This window comes from Ranitomeya imitator, chromosome 5, assembly GCF_032444005.1.
Source record: "Ranitomeya imitator isolate aRanImi1 chromosome 5, aRanImi1.pri, whole genome shotgun sequence".
Taxonomy (NCBI): Eukaryota; Metazoa; Chordata; class Amphibia; order Anura; family Dendrobatidae; genus Ranitomeya; species Ranitomeya imitator.
Genome location: NC_091286.1, coordinates 450,235,566 through 450,259,182, shown reverse-complemented (window position 1 = coordinate 450,259,182; position 23,617 = coordinate 450,235,566). Strand labels below are relative to the sequence as shown.

The 23,617-nt window shown below is 40.7% G+C and overlaps 1 protein-coding gene across 2 annotated transcripts; it reads right to left on the bottom strand.

Moving 5' to 3' along the window:
- Nucleotides 1-463: 463 nt before the first annotated feature.
- AHSG (alpha 2-HS glycoprotein) lies at nucleotides 464-19,228 on the bottom strand. 2 transcript variants are annotated; one of them, XM_069768053.1, is made up of 7 exons: nucleotides 18,928-19,228; nucleotides 18,070-18,177; nucleotides 17,651-17,735; nucleotides 15,654-15,814; nucleotides 12,798-12,911; nucleotides 10,727-10,816; nucleotides 464-3,044 (listed from the first exon to the last, which is right to left on the bottom strand). In XM_069768053.1, the coding sequence occupies exons 1-7, from the start codon at nucleotides 19,126-19,128 to the stop codon at nucleotides 2,817-2,819; spliced, it is 987 nt and encodes a 328-aa protein (XP_069624154.1). In that variant the 5' UTR covers nucleotides 19,129-19,228; the 3' UTR covers nucleotides 464-2,816. The 2 variants fall into 2 exon arrangements, with proteins under 2 accessions (XP_069624154.1, XP_069624155.1); XM_069768054.1 differs by lacking the exon at nucleotides 12,798-12,911 and having other exon boundaries at nucleotides 1,610-3,044.
- Nucleotides 19,229-23,617: the final 4,389 nt, after the last annotated feature.

The window sequence follows — 23,617 nt, the reverse complement described above, 5'->3', positions numbered from 1 at the left end:
TTTTGCTATGCATTCTGATAGGACCATAATATATAGGCTGAGACCCTGATACCAGCGATGTGTCACTTACTGGTCTGCTTGCCGTCATTTTGATACAATCGCAGTTTTCTCTGCTCCAGCTCCAGCAGAGCTCAAAATTCTAAGCTCTGTAAACCCCGCCCACGTCTCTGATTGGCAGATTTCTTTGTTTACTGTACTTTGAGATAAAGCTGCTGATCAGTGGTGGGGGTGTGGTTACACAGAGCAGTTGACTAGGAGGCAAGTGACACCTAGTCCTGTAGTGATAATCTCCTGCTGATGATACACTGATTTTCTTAAAAGAGCAACACGTAGCCCATTAAGTGGCAGATCACTGGAATCAGATCGCATAGCACAAATCTGCTGACAGATTCCCATCAATGAACGAGAGAATAAATTATAGCAATGATACATAATATACTTAATGAAAACACGGAACAGGCATGAATTAAATGTTTTCTTTCTAAAATAAGGGCTCACATATGGATCCACAATATTGTGGCGGTTGACTAGCTCTTATAAAAATTATAACTCTTTTATAGATTTCACTACTTTATATAAAAACTGTTCTATTATGTATGCCAAGTTAGGGTGCACCTTCTGTCTCGTCCATGAGGATCCTTCACACTTCCCTTTAGCTCGATTGATACACTCAGTTGCCCACAGTGAGTGTTGCCTGTTATGAATCCAGAGCTCTGCACCTCCGCACTAACACTACAGTAGCCCAGTGGGTGCACGCCTGCACAAGGTCAAATCATGAATGCTCTCATTCCTCTCTCCTGTCTACAGCATCTGCTCACAGCACATATGATCACACAGCGGCAAGTGGCAAGTTCAGACAGGAGAAGAATGAGAACGCGCCTCCACTGACACTGAGGGGAAGCTATGGGGAAATGCAAAGGCTGCTAATTAAGGGTGCACCAAAGACCCCCTCACTGCTGTACAAAATAAAAGCGGGTTTGTCTGCGCTGCTGGAGGGATTCCATGAAGGGTCTCAGGAGATCAAGATGAATGAAATGTGGTTTTAATATCTGCGCGTTTCAAAATTGTCCAACTTCTTCCTCAGGATACAACCACAGTTTGTGGAAGACGTTGGATAACTTTGAAACATGTAAATATTAAAAACACATTTCATTCATCTTGACCTGATTCCCTTCGTGGTATCCCACCATCAGCACAGAAAAAACGCTTTCATTTTGTACAGCAATTCCCCTGGGCCATTGACCAATATTTGCCTACAGATTGTTACATGTGCAACCCCATCAGGTGAGCAAGTATCATCACTGGATAATACCCTCTTTGCACCTCCTTTGTTTGCTTACCAGTCTACCTAGAAGGACCCCTCATTGGAATATGTAATAAACATATTTTTATGTAAACCTAAAGTATGATTTTTATAGGAGCTAAGTCTCTATACGAAGGTCCCATTTTAGTTTTGGTGGTGATCGACTACCTCTATGCTGCCTATGCTCAGATTTAAGGAATGTAATAAACCATTCTTCTGTATATGTTGTACGTACAGTGAGCTAGTGTGGACTAAACTTTTAGAAATAAGGTGTGCTATGTCTTAAGGCAGAAAGACACTGTGGTTGCTATCATTTAAAGCAAGTATTTATAAAGAACAGCCAATTTTGAGGCTAACATCATGAATACTTGTATTAGTAACACTGTGGGCAGAGTAATACAAATATATGTTTTGTTTTTTTTTGCACTCTTTTTTTGAGGAACTTTGCATTAATACTGCATGCTAAGGAGATTTTTTTTAATCTTTTTGACAGTTTACTATGAGTAGTACCAGTCAACAATGCAAAAGAGAAGATTACCCTTTGTGTACTATGATCGAGCGCTCATTTATTCGATTTGATGATCTTGACAGCTTTCGAGCTCCTGTAGCAACGTAATTACGTTTTATGGACTTAAAAGGTGCCCATTAGATAGTAGTTAGCTATCTATCCCCAACCCCTCATACACACTCATGCTCGGCTGAACGTGCAAGGGTGTTCATTAGGCCTCCTTCACACGTCCGTAGAAAACACGTATGTGAAAGACACGCGTCAATCATGAGACCTTTCTTACATGAGCGTGTTATTAGTGTTTTTTACAGTATAGATAAAAAAAGAAATTACACAGCTTCTCCTATACTTTGCAAAGTTAAACATGGACAGCACACGGATGGCAGACAGATAGCAAAGGATCCGTGTTTTTCACAGATCCATAAACTTGTTTTGGCCCCTGTCATCCGTGGTGCCGTAAAAAACCGGACAAGTCTCCGTGTGTTTTACATGGTCTGTGTAAAAACATGGACATGTGGACCGCAGCATAGGTTATAATGGGTACGTGTGGTATCTGTGAAAATAACGGATACCACATGTACTGGAAACAAGGACGTATGAAGGAGGCATCAAGGAGAGTGCAATAAGCCGCTGCTTGACAAAGCTGTCCTCTCCAGAAACCTCTGGTGTCAGCTTCTGTCTCTGAGAAGCAATATGATTGGGCGATGTAACTTAACGTGGAGAGTTTGGTGGACCCCATACTCATTAAAAGGTTTTTCAGTCCCGCTAAAATCAACTGGATTGGCTGACTCCATTCTAATGATTATCGGGGCCTTTAACAATTATAAAATGTATTTCTTTTTTAACCATATTACACTTTGCAAAATACCAATTTGTGGGCCAGTATTTTTGTAGTTAACAACACAGTTATTTGCCCTAAAAATCAAAAATTGTCATGACTTCATCTGATTCTGATATAATGTGATACAGGAAAGCAAATTAACAATGTTGTCTCATAACTGCATTTTAGAAGTGTATTTTCCTGCCAGGACACAAGGGAAGACTTGGCACAGGATTACCGGTGAGCGACCTCCTATGGGCATGGCCTGCTCTGAAAGCTAGAAGTTGTTCAGCAGAGTTAGATTCAGAAGAATGAGGACCCATGCTGGGATCATGCAGGTTATGGTGAAAACGTGACACAACATTAGTTTGTGGAGGTGCCAGGGGGACCTGTAGTGCTCCAGTTTTTTCAGGCTGAAAAAGAAAAAGTTATTAGCTCGCAACGTTCTTAATCACATTTATAGTATTTTAAAGTGGTATGTAAACGTTTTGGCACCACTATTCAAAATTACTGTTACTGTGAAGAGTTAAGCAAGTTGAAGATGAAATTATGTCTAAAGGGCTAAAATTAAAGATTACACATTTCCTTTGTATTTTAGGCAAAGATATATATATTTTTAAATATTTTACAGGTCCTTCTCAAAAAATTAGCATATAGTGTTAAATTTCATTATTTACCATAATGTAATGATTACAATTAAACTTTCATATATTATAGATTCATTATCCACCAACTGAAATTTGTCAGGTCTTTTATTGTTTTAATACTGATGATTTTGGCATACAACTCCTGATAACCCAAAAAAACCTGTCTCAATAAATTAGCATATTTCACCCATCCAATCAAATAAAAGTGTTTTTTAATAACAAACAAAAAACCATCAAATAATAATGTTCAGTTATGCACTCAATACTTGGTCGGGAATCCTTTGGCAGAAATGACTGCTTCAATGCGGCGTGGCATGGAGGCAATCAGCCTGTGACACTGCTGAGATGTTATGGAGGCCCAGGATGCTTCAATAGCGGCCTTAAGCTCATCCAGAGTGTTGGGTCTTGCGTCTCTCAACTTTCTCTTCACAATATCCCACAGATTCTCTATGGGGTTCAGGTCAGGAGAGTTGGCAGGCCAATTGAGCACAGTAATACCATGGTCAGTAAACCATTTACCAGTGGTTTTGGCACTGTGAGCAGGTGCCAGGTCGTGCTGAAAAATGAAATCTTCATCTCCATAAAGCATTTCAGCCGATGGAAGCATGAAGTGCTCCAAAATCTCCTGATAGCTAGCTGCATTGACCCTGCCCTTGATGAAACACAGTGGACCAACACCAGCAGCTGACATGGCACCCCACACCATCACTGACTGTGGGTACTTGACACTGGACTTCAGGCATTTTGGCATTTCCTTCTCCCCAGTCTTCCTCCAGACTCTGGCACCTTGATTTCCGAATGACATGCAAAATTTGCTTTCATCAGAAAAAAGTACTTGGGACCACTTAGCAACAGTCCAGTGCTGCCGCTGTTTATGGTTCAAAAGTGGCTTTACCTGGGGAATGCGGCACCTGTAGCCCATTTCCTGCACACGCCTGTGCACGGTGGCTCTGGATGTTTCCACACCAGACTCAGTCCACTGCTTCCTCAGGTTCCCCAAGGTCTGGAATCGGTCCTTCTCCACAATCTTCCTCAGGGTCCGGTCTCCTCTTCTCGTTGTACAGCGTTTTCTGCCACATTGTTTCCTTCCAACAGACTTACCATTGAGGTGCCTTGATACAGCACTCTGGGAACAGCCTATTTGTTGAGAAATTTCTTTCTGGGTCTTACCCTCTTGCTTGAGGGTGTCAATGATGGCCTTCTTGACATCTGTCAGGTCGCTAGTCTTACCCATGATGGGGGTTTTGAGTAATGAACCAGGCAGAGAGTTTATAAAAGCCTCAGGTATCTTTTGCATGTGTTTAGAGTTAATTAGTTGATTCAGAAGATTAGGGTAATAGGTCATTTAGAGAACCTTTTCTTGATATGCTAATTTATTGAGACAGGTTTTTTGGGTTATCAGGAGTTGTATGCCAAAATCATCAGTATTAAAACAATAAAAGACCTGACAAATTTCAGTTGGTGGATAATGAATCTATAATATATGAAAGTTTAATTGTAATCATTACATTATGGTAAATAATGAAATTTAACACTATATGCTAATTTTTTGAGAAGGACCTGTATAAATTGCAAAAAGGAAAATGGGCCAATGCAAACATTTGGGCACCCTTGTAGATTTGTGTGCTGAGATAACTTTGACCAAGGTTTCAGACCTTTATTAGCTTAATAAACCCAGCCTCCTCTAACTTTGTGACACAAAGCAGCAGCCATGAGTTCTTCCAATCAACCGCCTAGCACTCTGAAAATGAAAATGGTGGAGGCCCGCAAAGAAGGAGAAGGCTATAAGAAGATAGGAAAGCGTTTTCAAGTTGCCCTTTCCTCAATTTGAAATGTAATTAAGAAATGGCAGTTAACAGGAACAGTGGAGGTAAATATAAGGTCTGGAAGACCAAGCAAAATTTCAATGAGAGCTGCTGATAGGATTGCTAGAGATGCAAATCAGAACCTCTGCTTCACTGCAAAACACCTTCAGAAAGATTTAGCAGACTCTGGAGTTGTGGTAGATTGTTCTACTGTTCAGAGACATCTGAACAAATATGGTCTTCATGGAAGAGTCAAGAAAAGAAAACCTCTCCTACATCCTCACCATAAAATTCAGCATCAGAAGTATGCAAAAGAAAATCTAAACAAGCCTGATGCATTTTGGAAAGACGTCCTGTGGACCAATGAGGTTAAAATAGAATTCTTTGGCCACAATGATCAAAGGTATGTGTGGAGAAAAAAGGCACAGAATTTCAGGAAAGAAATATCTCCCCAACCATTAAGCATGGGAGTGGATCAATCATGCTTTGGGGGTGTGTGCAGCCAATAGCACAGCAAACATTTCATGGGTAGAGGGCAGAATGGATTCAATTAAATTTCAACATATTCTTGATGCAAAGAGAACACCATCTGTAAAAAATCTAAAGTTGAAAAGAGGATGGCTTCTACAGATGGATAATGATCATAAACACACGTAAAAATCCACAATAGACTACCTTAAAAGGTGCATGCTGAAGGTTTTACAAGGGACCTCACAGACCCCTGAACTGAACATCATTGAATAATTTTCCAAGGAAGAATGGATGAAAATTAGTGATGAGCGAATATACTCGTTACTCGAGATTTCTCGAGCACACTCGGGTGTCCTCCGAGTATTTCTTAGTGCTCGGAGATTTAGTTTTCATCACCTCAGCTGAATGATTTACATCTCTTAGCCAGCATAAGTACATGTGGGGATTCCCTAGCAACCAGGCAACCCCCACATGTACTTATGCTGGCTATCAGATGTAAATCATTCAGCTGTGGCGATGAAAATGAAATCTCCGAGCACTAAAAAATACTTGGAGGTCACCCGAGAGTGCTCGGGAAATCTCGAGTAATGAGTATATCCGCTCCTCACTAATGAAAATCCCTTAAAGAAGAATTGAAAGACTCTTGGCTAGCTAGAAAAAAAAGTTTAAAAGTTGTGATACTTGCAAAAAGGTGTGCTATTAGGTACTAACAATGCAGGGTGCCCATTTTCCTTCTTGTAATTTTTAAAATGTAATATATATATACATAAATATACATTAGCTTAAAAAACAAAGGAAATGTGTGATCTTTAACTTTAGCCCCTTTAGACATAATTTAATCTTCTACTTGCTGAACTGTCCACAATAGCAGTCATTTTGATCAGTAGTGCCCAAACTGTTACATGCCACTGTATAAATGTATATATATATATATATATATATATATATATATATATATATATATATATATATATATATATATATATATATTACAGTGAAAATAGGTATTTGATCCCTTGCTGATTTTGTAACTTTGTCCACTGACAAAGACATATGAACAGTCTATAATTTTAAGGGTAGATTAATTTTTTAACATTGAGAGATAGAATATCAAAAATAAAATTCAGAAAAATACACTGTTTAAATTATATAAATTTATTTGCATTTTGCAGTGAGAAATAAGCATTTGATTCCCTACCAATCATTAAGAGTTCTGGCTCCTATAGACCAGTTAGTCGCTCCTAATCAACTCGTTACCTTCATGAAAGACAGCTGTCTTACATAGTCACCTTTATAAAAGACTTCTTTCCATAGACTCAATTAATCAGTCAGACTCTAACCTCTAAAACATGGGCAAGACCAAAGAGCTTTATAAGGATGTCAGGGACAAGATCATAGACCTGCCCAAAGCTGGAATGGGCTACAAAACCATAAGTAAGATGCTGGGGGAGAAGGAGACAACTGTTGGTGCAATAGTAAGAAAATGCAAGAAATACAAAATGACTGTCAATCGATATCGCTCTGGGGCACCGTGTAAAATCTCACCTCGTGGGGTATCCTTGATCATGAGGAAGGTGAGTGATCAGCCTAAAACTACACAGGGGGAACTTGTTAATGATCTCAAGGCAGCTGGGACCACAGTCACCAAGAAAACTATTGGTAACACATTACACCGTAAAGGTTTAAAATCTTGCAGTGCCCGCAAAGTCCCCCTGCTCAAGAAGGCACATGTGCAGGCCCATCTGAAGCTTGCCAATGAATACCTGGATGATTCTGTGAGTGATTGGGAAATGGTGCTGGGGTCAGATGAGACAAAAATTGAGCTCTTTGGCATTAACTCAACTCACTGTGTTTGGAGAAAAAGAAATGCTGCCTATGACCCAAAGAACACCGTCCCCACTGTCAATCATGGAGGTGGAAACATTATGTTTTGGGGGTGTTTCCCTGCTAAGGTCACAGGACTACTTCACAGCATCAATGGGAGAATGGATGGAGCCATGTACCTTAAAATCCTGAGTGATAAGCTCCTTTCTTTCCCTGGGTCATGACTGGGCCTTCCAGCAAGACAATGACCCAAAACATGCAGCCAAGATAACAAAGGAGTGGCTCAAAAAGAAGCACATTAAGGTCATGGAGTGGCCTAGCCAGTCTCCAGACATTAATCCCAATAGAAAATATATGGAGGGAGTTTAAACTCCGAGTTGTCAAAAGACAGCCTCAAAATCTTAATGATTTAGAGATTATCTGCAAAGAGGAGTGGACCAAAATTCCTCCTGACATGTGCGCAAACCTCTTCATCAACTACCAAAAAGTCTGACTGCTGTGCTTGCCAAAAAGGGTTTTGCCACCAAGTATTAAGTCTTGTTTGCCAGAGGGATCAAATACTTATTTCTCACTGCAAAATGCTAATAAATTTATAGAATTTTCACAGTTTGATTTCCTGGATTTTATTGTTGATATGCTATCTCTCAATGTTAAAAATGAACCTAACCTTAATATTATAGACTGTTCACGTCTATGGTCTTGACCTCAAAGATATTGAGTTTAGGAGACTGACATGGCCATTCCAGAACCTTCACTTTGTTCTGCTGTAGCCATTGACAGGTCGACTTGGCCTTGTGTTTTGGATTGTTGTCATGTTATAACGTCCAAGTACTTCCCATGCGCAGCTTCCAGGCTGATGACTGCAAATGCCACAAAGTATCTCGCCTACAATATGCAAAACAGCACAGAGAAAAGCCTCAAAACTTCTAGAACAAGGTAATTTGAAATGATGAGACCAAAATTGAACTTTTTGGCCACAACCATAAACATTACATTTGGAGAGAGGTCAACAAGGCCTATGATGAAAGAAACACCATTCCTACTGTAAAGCACGGAGGTGGATTGCTGATGTTTTGGGGGATGTGTGAGCTACAAAGGCACAGGAAACTTGGTCAAAGTTGAAGGAAAGATGAATGCAGCACGTTATCAGCAAATACTGAAGGCAAATTTTCAATTATCAGCCCGGAAGCTGCGCATGGGACATACTTGGATGTTCCAACATGATAATGATCCAAAATACAAGGCCAAGTCAACCTGTTATTGGCATACAGCAAAACAAAGTGAAGATTCTGGAGTGGCCATCTCAGTCCCCTGATCTCAATATCATTGAGCCACTCTGGGGAAATCTCAAGCGCGCAGATCATGCTAGACAGCCCAGGAATTTACAGGAACTGGAGGCTTTTTGCCAAGAAAAGTGGACAGCTTTACCATCTAAGGAAATAAAGACCCTCATCCACAACTACCTCAAAATACACCAAGCTGTCATTGATGTTAGAGGAGGCAATACACGGTATTAAGAAATGGGGTATGTAAACTTTTGATCAAGGTCATTTTTATGCTTTGGGTTGTCATTATGATTTAAAAAGAGAAAACACAGTAGTTTGACAGTAAATGGCTTCACCCAACCACTAACCATGAGTCGAGAAAAAGTTTTGGTGTTATCATTCATATTCTCTGAAAAAGGCCAAGAAAGCAAAATTTCTGCAGAGGTATGTAAACCTTTGAGCGCAACTGTATGTATATGTGTATATACAGATAACACGATATACATTGTGTGTATATATATATATATATATATATATATATATATATATATATATATATATATATATATATATATATATATATATATATATACATATACTGATCAGTGAAAAATCTGACCAGTGAATAGTGCCAACTGTTGGTTTCTTTATGATTGTACCATTATTCGGATATTCCGACAAATACTGATTAAAGATATCACATTACATACATACATTCTATTATCAAACTTATTGTAGTTATAAAATAGGACATTCAACATAACAGAACTTGCATGATTGCAATCAAACAAAAAAGATTGGTCTCATAGAAAGGTCATAATTACAGTGAGTACAGATGTAATGTGGAAAAAGAGGAGATTAATGAATATGTTTTGGACAATACTATAAGAGATGGCACATGATGTTTAGCACCAATGTACTGAATTCTGGGGCAATCTGTTTAGTCTATGTACTTTTCGATGTAAGAAAAAGATAATGGGAGAAGTGAGATGATGACCATGACCCATAACACAGGTCTGCGACTAAAAAGCTGTTTGATTATTTTCATCTAATTTCCATGTATTTTGGTGTGCTGAAAACGAAAAAAATATTGAAAAAAATCCTGGATGTCAGGATTTGCCACAAAATGCAAAATTCTCTTCAAATGTAGTATATTTGTCTCAATTTTTGATTGATGAAGCAATTCGTGAAATCACTTCCAAAAGATGGACAGTGCTTCAAATACTTGGTCACCAAGTTTCCAGGCCTCTCGGAGGCAAAATTGAAGGAAGGTGTGTTCGTCGGACCAGACATTAGAAGGCTTATAGCTGATCAAGAGTTTATCAATACCATGACGCATCCTAAAAAAGAACGGTGGTTTGCATTTAAAGAGGTCGTAGAGAAATTTTTAGGCAATAACAAAGACCCTGACTACAAAAAAATCGTCGGACGAATGCTGAAAGCATTTCAAGCTTTAGGTTGCCTGATAAGTTTAAAAGTGCATTTCCTCCATTCCCACCTTGACAACTTTCCTGAAAATTTGGGAGCTGTGAGTGAAGAGCAAGGTGAACGATTCCAACAGGACATTAAAGAGATGGAAAGAAGATACCAAGGAAGATGGAGCATTACAATGATGGCAGACTATTGTTGGATGCTTCAGAGAGACATTCCAGATGCTACTCACAAGCGTAAATGTACCAAGAGAAGCCTCACAGGGAAGAAGAATCGATTTTAGTGTGTGTTAGTGAGCTCATTGCTGTTAAAAAATGATTTTCATGAAACATTTGTAATAAAAAATTAATTTTATGAGTCTATTTTCATTTATTTTGAGGTATTGTCTTATTTAACATAGTTACTTAAATTGTCAGAAAACGTGATGTCCTACGACAAAACAGAGGTCATTTTCTGACTCAGCGCACTTAAAAACATAAAAATTATGTGGAATAACCAAAACAACTCTTGTTTTGCAGACCTGTGTAATTAACCTGGTGGCAATTGCATTGATACCTCCTTCCGTTGGCTAGAAGTAAACTATAATGTATGTTATTAGATTTACATTATCATATGTGCATCTGTAAAAGAAAATGCATAGATATGTGATTACCTGAGGTTCATAGACTGTGCATTGAGCTATAACTTCCTCATCTACAGCTCCGGGACTTTTTACAACTGACCCAGAGCAAGCTCCAAAATGCTGTAATGATAAATCAAAAATAAATTCTGATTAGAGTCGATGAGAATATATTCGCATGTCCCATTTCATCAGTGACCACAGTGGTTTGCAATCGTTGGATGGGAGAGGGAGTACTGCCTCTTACCCGGTTACATCCGTAGCTGTTATTTTGATTATCCCGCCTGGCATAACATCACTTGTAATGATGATGTTGTGCAAGGCCAGCTAATTAAAATAAGCACTAGGGGTGCCGCCAAGAAAGAGGTGGTACTCCCTCTCCCATTCAACGGCTACAGATTACTGTCACAGCCAATAGAATGGAACTAAAAGATGCTAAAATGTGGCTAAACTAGCTAAGTGCTAATGGAGAGCCGTGAGAATCTGCACTGGACACTTTCAGCACCTTCCCAGAAGAGGATACATGAAGGGAAAGTTGGGAAGCAGTCATGTGGGTAAATCAATTAACTTCAAGATTACATTCCATATTTAATCCAATAGATGCAGAGACTGGTGTTCACATGACCCCTTGATGGGCAGCAGGGGGTCTTCCAGTGAAGAGCTGGAGTAAAACATAGGCACAGTAAAGGTACCTTCACACTCAACGATATCGCTAGCGATCCGTGACGTTGCAGCGTCCTGGCTAGCGATATCATTGAGTTTGACAGGCAGCAGCGATCAGGATCCTGCTGTGCCATCGTTGGTTAGAGCAGAAAGTCCAGAACTTTATTTTGTCGCTGGACCTCCTGCCGACATCGCTGAATCAGCGTGTGTGACGCCGATTCAGCGATGTCTTCACTGGTAACCAGGGTAAACATCGGGTTACTAAGCGCAGGGCCACGCTTAGTAACCCGATGTTTACCCTGGTTACCAGCGTAAACGTAAAAAAACAAACAAACACTACATACTTACATTCCGGTGTCTGTCCCCCGTTGCTGTGCTTCTCTGCACTGTGAGCACCGGCCAGCCGGAAAACAGAGCACAGCGGTGACGTCACCGCTGTGCTTTCCGGCTGGTGCTCACAGTCAGTGCAGAGAAGCACAGCAACGGGGGACAGACACCGGAATGTAAGTATGTTGTGTTTGTTTGATTTTTACGTTTACGCTGGTAACCAGGGTAAACATCGGGTTACTAATAATAATAATAATAATCTTTATTTTTATATAGCGCTAACATATTCCGCAGCACTTTACAGTTTGCACACATTATCATCACTGTCCCCGATTGGGCTCACAATCTAGAATTCCTATCAGTATGTCTTTGGAATGTGGGAGGAAACCGGAGTGCCCGGAGGAAACCCACGCAAACACGGAGAGAACATACAAACTCTTTGCAGATGTTGTCCTGGGTGGGATTAGAACCCAGGACCCCAGCGCTGCAAGGCTGAAGTGCTAACCACTGCGCCACCGTGCTGCCCACCACCACTGCCGCCACCGTACTAAGCGGCCCTGCGCTTAGTAACCCGATGTTTACCCTGGTTACCAGGGGACCGGCATCGTTGGTCGCTGGAGAGCTGTCTGTGTGCTCTCCAGCGACCAAACAGCGACGCTGCAGCAATCGGGATCGTTGTCTGGATCGCTGCAGCGTCGCTAAATGTGACGGTACCTTAACTCTTTAGTGTAGCTAAACATGACATTTTAGGACACTCTAGATTAGAAGTTTTACTATAAAATGGCTAACCTGTCATATATATATATATATATATATATATATATATATATATATATATATATATATAATTTATTAGCAACTTACAGTAGACAAGTCAGCTGAGGGCACTTGGAGGGTTTACAGCATATCCTACAAAATTCTTACATTACAATACCCTAATAATGCTAGCTTCAGCCGGCCTTGATAAAACTTCAGCAACTAAAGAATCTTATATTGCAATATGAACTTAAGGCTATTTCAAATTGACTTTATAATAAAATGAGAAGAATATGGAAACCTGAAAATAAAAACGTTTGTAAAGCTCAATATCCTACGTCATGAAACAAATACTTACAGCGCCAGCTCCAGTTTGCTCCACACATGCAGCAGTTCCAGAATTGGCTTCATCTACGGTACAGTTACTTGCTGCAATAACAAACTCAACATGTACCGAATTGCTAATGCCGGACTACAAAAAAATGTGAAAATTGCATTGGAAATTCTTTGGAAATATACGTTTAGTACAACAATGCATCTAATACTACAGGCTAGTATAGTTTGGTCAGTGAAAGTCAATGTAGACAGGAGGCAGGACTGAGGGCTGGCAATAATATTATATGAGCGCGGCTGCAGAGTTCAGGCAGCACTGAATCAAGATATGGCAGTGCTCAGTATACATAGTGTATTCACAAGGCGTAACGGTGCAACGAGCTCTTAGCCATATCAAAGGTGCACCAAAGCCCCATCATTTGCATTACAATAAAATAGTTTTTAATGCCAACTAAATTACTAAAATCTACACTACTGTTATGGTTTTTATGAGGCCAAGTTCCCTATATATCTGTATAAGTGGTTCAGCCAACATTTTTGGCATGACAGACTCCAATTAAAGGTTTTTCCTGTAGCCCCCTAAATACCTGTATAACTGGTTCAGTCAACATTTTGGGGGGTGAAAGCCTCCAATTAAAGGGTTTTCCCTCTCCCTGATATTTACAGCATTTCCATGGGTATGGCAGGGGCAGACATATCATTGGGGCAACCTTTGCAGCCACACAGGTTCCAAAAAATGTAAGGGGTCCACTTCCAGCTCCAAGGCAAGTGGAATTGTCCATTATGATGAGCTATTGGACTGGAAATAGCCCATATACTGTTCTTACACAGGGGCCTTCTTTTGTTTGCGTCCACCAGTGGGACATGGCATTGTTTGCTGGGATCAAGGGACCATCACATATCTGGAGAACAGGGTCCCTTCTCAATCTGCTATTAATGAAGAGATGGCTCCCATTGACAGCTCTTTCCAAATATCTTTCCAGAAGTTCTGGAAATTGCTAAGCATGTTTGCCATGGATATGCCATGAATGGTCAAGCTGGGAATAGTCCTTACTTTACCATAACTAAATGAATGCATGCAATTTCCCCATAAACAGCTATAGTAGAAGATACATTTCAAAATATGTATTATCTTAGTTAAAGTGGAGCTGACATGTTACAGATGTACAATGCCAGAAAATACCCCTCAGAATATGAAGTCAATATTACATAGACCATATATCCTCAATTCTGAGTCTCTAAACATAAAACTCTACTGATCACATCATTAGCAAGAACGTGCCTCTGACTTGCCATATAATTTGACTACCGTATATATCCATTACAACTAGCAGATAACTCAATACATTGCCCAATGGCTAGGGCATACACAGACAGTAGATCTGTAGCCTGTCTATCCAATAACTTATCATAGAGTACCTCCCTTATTTCTCTCACAATGCGCCAGAAATGGTGAGCTGCTGGCTGCTTTACAGGGTTCCAAACTTCCATTACCAGCACCAGTTATATATATTTTACTTTCCCTTGCACAATCTTTCTACCCCTGCTTTAAAAAATATCATAAATAACTCATTTAGGCTACGTTCACATTAGCGTTTCGCGTGTTTGCGTCGGGCGAAGCAGCGGCGACGCATGCGTCATGCGCCCCTATATTTAACATGGGGGACGCATGGACATGCGTTGTGCTGCGTTGTGCGACGCATGCGGTTTTTTTGCCGCAAGCGTCGGGCGCAGAAAACGCAACAAGTTGCATTTTTCTTGCGTCCAAATTTCGGCAAAAAACGACGCATGCGTCGCAAAACGCAGCGTTTTTGCGTGCGCTTTGGTGCGTTTTTATTTGCGTTGTGCATTGCGTCGCCGACGCAGCGGCGCACAACGCAAATGTGAACGTAGCCTTAGATGATTTTAGCCTGCTCTTAATATTTATTCAATAAGTCTTATAAATATATTTTGTGAATTAATCAATAGCATACTAGTGTAATTATTATACTGTATGCTATTGATTTCCAATTTCTAGTCTTGCAATGTGAATATACCTATGTCTAAGGAATGTACCAGGATCGTGTGACGCTCCACTCCCTTTCTTCAAATATTGCCTTGTATACATTATTGTATATTTATTGCTGCATTTAGTTATTTGTACATTATTAATAGGGAAAGTGCAGTACCTCAGTTATTACACTAGATGGGGTTACATTAGTGAATATAGTTAATTAGGAGGAGCCATCCGTGGATAAGATAGAAGTTTTTTTCTGTTTGTAGCAGAAGGGCCTTAGAGCCCATATAGTGCGGTTGCCTCTGCAACATTCAAAGCAAGAAGCCCAGCCATCCAGGGCCAATGGGCCAGAAGGGCAGCAGTGACAGCAGCAGTGGGAACAGAGGCTGTAGCCAAAGCCACAGCAGTAAAGGGATGCAGGCCGCTCAACATGTGGCAGCTTACTTCATAGGCAGATGCCCTCTTGCCCGGTGCGAAGCGGATGAGCGAACCCCTGAACGTAGTAAGGCTGAACAGGAAAAGAGAAGGTTGTGAATTTCATGGAACCCTACACTGATGCTGTATCTGATATGGACGTGCTGCAAAAAGAAAGAAGTAAAGTTATTTGTTTACAGTTGAAATTGGACTGTGTTTCTGTTTGTGCGCAAACATACGGAGGGGGTCTTAAGCGACTCACAGGAGTCCCTGAAGGTGCAGAGAGCAGAGAGGCAAGTACATTGACAACAGGACATTGTTTGTATGTAACTGGAGACCAGGGCATGATTGAACAATATATGTCAGCCACGACTTCGGCCCTGCGGCCCCTCACACCTGTATGATCCTTTGATTTGCCTATGATATGCATACAATACTTGCCAAAATTATCGCAAATTGTTAGATTTTTACCTGAATGCTTCCCCGGCCAATCTCATGGAGTAAGTAAAATGCTGTGTTGTTTCCTCCATTAAATTTGTGAAGGGACACATCAACTGCATGCACTACCTGGGAATCGTTAAGAGGTGCCAGCAGTGGGCGGTCAGGATACATTCTCATATTTTCTGCTGAATCTAAAAGGAGACAGAAAAATAATTGTATATAACATTTGGAAATGGAACACTTTGGGTTTGTACTGAAAAAAAAACAAAAAAACAAAACAATGGTAACTAGATTTCTGCTTCCTACAAATGTATGAGATCCTGTTTTATTTATTTTTACATTTACATATACTTGTAATTTTGCCAAAATTGGCTTAACTTTTCCTCCAGCCCCTACTTCTAGCTCGGTACTCATATCCTCCCATGAATTCTGTGAAAGTTCAATGCATAGCATGACAGGAATCAGGAACTGTGATTAACTTGGTAACCGTGTCATAGTATAGAAATCAAGGGCGGTAATTCATAAAACTGTTTTTGCCAGGAGACTCGCTTAAAACAATTTGAAAAGTCACTATTTTTTTGTGCAAAAATGTTTGCGACTCTTGGTGCTTTCAAACCAGTGAACGCTGCTTATATGGGTGGGGCTTGGAGAAGCCAGGCATATGGGGTGTGGCTATGCATGGCCATCAAATTAATTGAAAGCAGCAAAATACCCTATGCCAGAAATGTTACTCCAGTTCCTGACAGGAGTAACATTTCTGATGAGGGGCATGAAGGATGAAATGTGAATTAATTAATGGCATATCTTATTCTATAAGTAATGTTTCTATAACTTTGGCCTGGGACAACTCCCTGTCAAATGGCTTACAGTACCATCTATACACTGATGACATTTAGGTCTACCTCTCTGGCACAGATGTCACCTCTCTGCTGTCCAGAATCCAGAGTATCTATCATCCATATCATCCTCCTTCACTTCTCGCTTCCTAAAACTTAATGTGGACAAATACAACTAATCATCTTTCCTCCATCTCACCTAAATCCCCTACCCAATCTATCACAATAAATGACATCACACTTTCCCTTGTAAACAAAGTCCGCTGCCTCAGTGTAACTGTTGACTCTGCCTTTTCCATCAAAACACACATCCAAGGTCTTACCACCTACTGCTGCGTCCAAATAAAAAATATTTCCAGAATTATTCCTTCCTCAACACACTCTACTCAAATGTTAGTTAATGCCCTCATCATCTCCTGCCTCAATTACTGCAATATCCTCCTTTGTGGCTTCTCAACTAATACTCTCGCAACTCTCCAGTACATTCTTGATGCTACTGCCCGATTAATCCATCTAACCCCTGGCTACTCGTATGCCTCTCTGCTCGGCAAATCTCTTCATTGGCTCCCAAGTTTCCAATGGATACAGTTTATACTGCTAGCATTAACCTACAAAGCTGTCCGTAATCTGTCTTCTCCATATATCTTTGAAGTACTCTCCTGATATCTTCCCAGATATAATCTCCAGCCCTCACAAGACCTTTATCTCTTCTCCACCCTTGTACACTCCTCACCCAATTGCATTCAAGACTTCTCCCAAGCATCCTCCATGAACCTTCAGACAGAATTTGAAAACCCATCTCGTCAAGAAGACTTACAGCTTTCACTGGCCCCACCGTTACCTCACTGCCACCACTGGAGCTGCTGTAACCCTCAACCTTCTGACTCTTTCCCCTACACCCTGTATACTGTAAGTTCGCGAGGGCAAGGCCCTCTCCCTATCTGTACCAATCTGTCAATGTTATTTTCTTGATTGTAATTTTAGATTTGTATTTTGTATGTAACCCCTTATCACATGTACAGCACAATGGAATCAATGGTACTCTAAAAATAAATAATGGTATGAGTGGTAAACGAAACCCTGGTCTTAATGAATGACGACCTTTGTAATTAGGTAAATTATTTATATTATTAAATGACAATTATTTCTCAAATTTTTCTATAGATATTTGAACTAAATTCAGAAAATTACCCAGTTCAGATTTACACCTGGTGCTAATGACTGTAAAGGTGCCGCTTTGATTCTGAAGTTTCACATCACAGTCGCCTTCCACTGCCTGCCAATAAAAAGACACGGACAGCAAAATACATCATGTGATGCTTGTAACAGTAGCAGTATACCGGAGACAGAGAGTGACGTTAGCAAGGTATGATAGTGCCTGTCTGCAGTCATTCGAGAAAATCCAAACTCCCTTGTAGGTCATCAGAAGACTTTAAGTGGTGCTGTGCTGGTTATAGGACTATAGTGTAGGATCGCTGTCTATGATTTAACTAGTTATCATCTTTACTTCTTTTCTATGTTATGTATTACATGAAAGCAATATGTAAAGTATTGAGAGATACATGTAGTTAATCTGATTGATTTACATAGCACAAGCTATACAGACATACCTGCTCAGCAACTGGTCTCACTTCACAATCCGATACTGGTATTGGACTTTTGGATGGACACTTTGTCTCCAGGAGATCTAACTCCATGAAAATAATGTCTCCTAATCCCTTAAAAACAAAAGCAAACACAATTCAATTACATTGTATGTATTATGTTCTTGTGAAAGCAATATACTGTATATAAGTCATATAATTATATTTTTGATTCACTCAAATCTCTCAAAGAAAAGTCCAATAATTTGGATCTTGACTGAGCATTAGCTGCAAACTGATTTGTCAGTCTGTAAAAACAATCTTTTCTTTATCTTCAGAAGAGAAATTAGCCAAAAACATAATAAAACGGCACTATATACACCATACATATATATGTATATTTATAGATATAGAAATATACATGTGTATAAGACTCATATAAGACTATATAGGTACAAAACAAAACTTAGCTGTTGATTTTCTAGTGCCTGGTTGTGTCTTGTATGTTTTGTATGTTTAAGGGAAGAGTCAGATGGCTTTGTAACTCAAACAAGGATCACAATGCAATGTACGGACTGGCTCGCGGCTCTCCCGACCTGAGCGAAAAAGCATGTGTTTCTATGCAGCTGTCACGCTCAGGTCAGGAGAGCTGATGGCTAGTCTGAGCATTGCGTTGCGATCCTCAACCGAGTCATACATCCGACTGACTCTTCTCTACTAGTGACCAATGTTACTATGTCTACTATTACTAAATTACCTGGACTGTTTAAATTGTAAAAATCGAAATACTTAAATTGTCTTTGATTAGATATGTTCACGATTTAACAAGCACATGAAATCTAGTAGCCACAGAAATTTCTCAGCAGTTTCAATTTTTTTGCTTACCGAAGGGCGCAGAAAGACTTTCTCAACTCGGTTGAGGGTAAACTTATATCCAGTGTTGTGATGGCTATTAATGTGCTGAACGGCTACGTTAGCTGCCTCATGCACGTCGGCATCATCACAGTTTACAACACGACCAGGCTGCGGTAAAGGCCGTACAACAGAGCAACAAAAGAGTAACGAGGTCACTAACAGTGGCTTCATGATGTTTCAGTCAGCCTGGGTTACCTCTGGACGCTGTATGCGAGAAAGGAATAGTGCTGCACATGGCACCTTCCTTATATAAAGCCCATGAATCATGGTCTTGCCATGGAAAATATTTGCTCTGGCATATCAGACCTGTGCACATGAAACAGAAGAATAAACATTTGAGAAATCAATTTGTCTAGCTAGACTTCGGAAATGTAAATGTACGAATATTCTGTGTACTGTCTGGTCTCCTCTATATTGTCCTGAAGCCTAGGAAATAGAAGAATTTTTGAGAATCTTACATTTATAATCACATTATATCAGCTTTTGGCTAACAGCCTGACACTGGGGAGCTGATATCACGCCTTAGGCCGGCGTCACACTGGCGCTTTAAACGGCCGAGTGCAATGCGATAAAAAAAATAAATAAATAATCGCATTGCACTCGGACCAATGATAAGTTATGGGGCAGCTCCCAGCAGCCGACTTTTTGTCAGCCGTTTTCCTCAGTCCGAGACAATCGCAGCATGCTGCGATTGTCTCGGACCGAGGAAAACTCTCAGCTCACTCGCACCCATATCAGCCTATGGGTGCGAGTGAGACAGCGCACACCACTCGGATAACATCTGAGTGCTGTGCGTTATAAGCGGACCCCAGCAATGGAGGAGATGGAGAAATTCATTTCTCCGCCTCCTCCGCAGCTGTGCTCCGATCCTCCCTGTGCGAGAGAATCGGAGCACAGACGCATGATACTCGGCTGCGAGCAGGAGCCGAGTGTCATTAGCATATCACATCCGATGATCTCGCATCGGATGCAATACGCCAGTGTGACGCCGGCCTTACTGCATTGGTGGATGGCAGCACAAAAGGTTTGGGTGGTAGACAGGCATGACTTTTGGATATGGGACGGACCCCCACTCCATCTTAACACAACCATAACTACAGTAGGCAGTAGAATAAATACACAAAACACACTATTTTTGTTGTCAAAATGGCAACAGCTTTATATAAATCACAGGATTACAACAACCACGAGCCAGGTGAAGTGCTAGCACATTGGAATTCGCAAGTACTGCGATATCCCCAGCTGTGTGACATACAGCACCAGGACAGACAGCCATAAAGGGGCGGCACGCACTGGCTTGCCATTCAAACAAAGCCAGTAAAATTTCAGAGCACCAATGACCCTATTGTCCTTAACCACTGTGCCCGCCCCTGATTGACGTTACCATTACAACGTCCTTGAGGCTGGCCACCAAAGCCGAGCCTGCTCACCACCATGAGGTTTTACATCCTCTATTAGTTAAAATGAGTCCTCCTTAACTTGTCCGCAACTTCCACCTGACTCTTAAACCGCAAAGCTGTGGCGGGTTACAAATTCCAAGCCACATTTGACACTTTTTAATAAATCACTTTTGTAAACTTATAAACTAGAAGTCCCTGCAAAAGCAGTATCTAAGTTTTAAAGCAGAGCGTCAAGCTAGTTCCGATCAACAGTCCTGGCTAAAGTGCCAGACGCCAACCCTACAATAAGACTATTACAAGTAAAAGCCAAATGATGGACAGCCGAGGACAGCCTAAAAACCTAATATGATGGAAATTAATGCTGGGGTGAGGTATCCAAAGCCAAGGAGGATAAAGTGGATATGGGTGTGCCAACTCTGTGTGCTAGAATGAAGATGATAGATCCCTTAGCCTAAACCAGTGTTTCTCATCTCCAGTCCTCAAGACCCCACCAACAGGTCATGTTTTCAGGATTTCCTTAGTATTGCACAGGTGATAATTTCATCACCTGCTCAAGCATTAATTCCATCGCCTATGGAATACTAAGGAAATCCTGAAAACATGACCTGTTGTGGAGTCTTGAGGACTGGAGTTGAGAAACAATGGCCTAAACAGTCAAGCTTTTCTGTATTAACATGTTGGAAATGTCACTGCCCATAGATCTCTTATCTGGACTTTGCAAATGTTGCTGCTAAGTAGTGATGAGCGAACATGCTTGGATAACATCTTATCCGTGCATGCTCAGGTGTTGTCCGAGCATCTGGGAGAGCGTATATATTATGTTCCAGTTCCCACAGCTGCATGGGCACAACCCAGGGGACCCTGTTGGAAATGAATATTCCTGTAAAGTAGTTAAAGGGTGAAGGCAAGGGTTCTTCTGGGACCCACTAATTGGACGGGCTTGTACCATGTCTGTCCACAAAAGCTCTCTTAAGAGCTGCCAGGTTTTCATGTACAGTTCACCATTATGTTAAGCAAGATAAATCGGTATAAGCATTTACTATTGTATTCATTATGCTGACTACATATATTTGTAATAATAAGGTTCTATATAATGGCTAAAATGGTAAATGATAGTGGGGACAATTTATCAAACCTTTTACACCACAAAGGTAATGTAGAATTGTGCACAAAAACTGTGACCTTAGACGTTTTCATGCCACTTTGTATCAGCTTTGCCAAAATGAACCGGGTCACAGAAATACACGCCAATGTCGGTTTAATTAAGTGATGTGTGCTTCTTAATGAATTTTGACACCACTTCTGAGAGAGCATCAGATCACACTCGGACCGATGTTTTTATATGGGGTCAGGCACATGTTCTTCGTTTTACACGTACCAAGTCGGTACGAGGAAAAAACTGCAGTGTGACCAAATTTGATCCAATATTTGGATCGCTCTTGGCCATGCAAGTCAATGATTCAATGGAAAACGTTGGACTGCACTCGGAAGACATCTGAGTGCAGTACAATTTCCACACACTGACACAATGGAGAAAATTGAGATTTTTTTTCCATTTTCTCATCCGAATCGGAGCCCACTGTGAACACACTCTGATCAAACTCTGAGCAAGCATATCCCGGACGGTAATACAGCCTCAGGACGCAGTTACCACCATTGGCCACCAATGATTGGCACTAATCTGACTATAAGTACGAAGCAACACGTATATCTTACCATATCAGATACGGAAAATATATTGCATACAAAAAGCACAGGACTCTACCGGGCCTCCATTCAAAGCCTCTTAAGGTTACCTCTGACCTATCATTACCTGGTACATTTCATATCCTCCAAAGGTTACCATTTATTTACAGCCTACCATTATCTGCATGGAAGCTTATATATGACTATTCCCTAACCCTGGCTCCCATTCCTTTTGAACACAAATAAACCCCATGATTAAGACCCGTGAGGGGCGAAACGTCGAGTGTCTCTACTTTACTAGGTTTTGGACCAGTTTTGTAACTTGGCACTTATCTTCTTTGTCTAAAATAAAATTCCACAGATGGTTGCAAATCATTCCATTAGAGTGTGCGGTGAATTTTTGCTATCTATCCTAAGGATAGGTCATCAATGTAAAAGTAGTCGAGAACCTCTTTAGGCTGCTTTGTTTTTTATTTTTCCTGGTATTTGTATTTCACAAAGTCATGTGTGTAAAATGTGTTTTTAGTACATTTATGCATCATATGTGTTTTTTACTTGCAGATTTTATGCATCTTTCTGCAATTCTGAAAACCCAAGGCTGCAGGGAGGAATAAAACTAATATCCTTCTGGCAGCGAGGCTCTCAGTGCGGGCACTGGACAGCTTTCAGAATGCTAGTGCAGCGCCCCGGGGTCCTGGTCGTTGCAGTAATGTCATTTTCCTCTAGGGGGGAGTGATGTTACGTTTGGAGGCAAAGAAGGACAATCGAATCCAGGTATCATAAACATGCAACACATTTCGCACTCCAGGCCACCAGGGGGAGCTATGTTCCTATTTATTAGGAATAAAGAAGAACAAAACAAACCGAACTCATGCCCAAATGTGTCTGATTAAATAATAATATTTATTAAGAATAGGATACACCAACTAGTGGGGGGGAGGGGAAAGGATACCAAAAAGGAAGGGCACTACACCAGGAGACGGAAACGGATTCATACAATATTTTGAGGTGACTACATGATGATGGATAAATCACAAATATAAATAAATAAATAAGTACATACATGGCACCAAAAAGGAAATAAATAAGAGTAAATAAATGAGAGTAAATTGCACAGGAATGATGTAGCAAATATGTGTATAAAGGTATGCCTTAAAAGTAAGGTGCAGGTGCAGAGAGACTGTAGGTTGGGATTACATAACCAATAAATGCTCTAAAAATAAAGTGCATATAGTGATTGCAGTTAATGAGTCATTCAGCAGGCGTGTAAATAGGGGTACACCATGAAGATAAGGTGCAAGTGCAAAGTCACTGTAAGCCAAAATGGCAAAAGCCAAAATGGCAAAAAACGGTGAATGCTCAAATCATCAAGTGCATATAATCATTGCTGCTAATAATAAATCATGAGATGATAATGGCCACCAATACAATTACCTGTGGATGATGTGAGAACCGTCTCCTGGATGCGCCCGACCCCGACGCATGTTTCGGCGTCTGCCTTCGTCAGGGGGTGGCGTCATCCAGGGGCGGGAAAGCATTTATAAGAGGAGCACCCAATGAAAAGCGGAAACGAG

Coding starts and splice junctions, on each gene's coding strand:
- AHSG (XM_069768053.1), bottom strand. CDS start 19,128: ATGAAGCCACTGTTAGTGACCTCGTTACTCTTTTGTTGCTCTGTTGTA. Junction 18,178..18,927: donor AAGTCTTTCTGCGCCCTTCG/GTAAGCAAAAAA, acceptor TTTGTTTTTAAG/GGATTAGGAGACATTATTTT. Junction 3,045..10,726: donor GCACAGTCTATGAACCTCAG/GTAATCACATAT, acceptor TTTCTTTTTCAG/CCTGAAAAAACTGGAGCACT.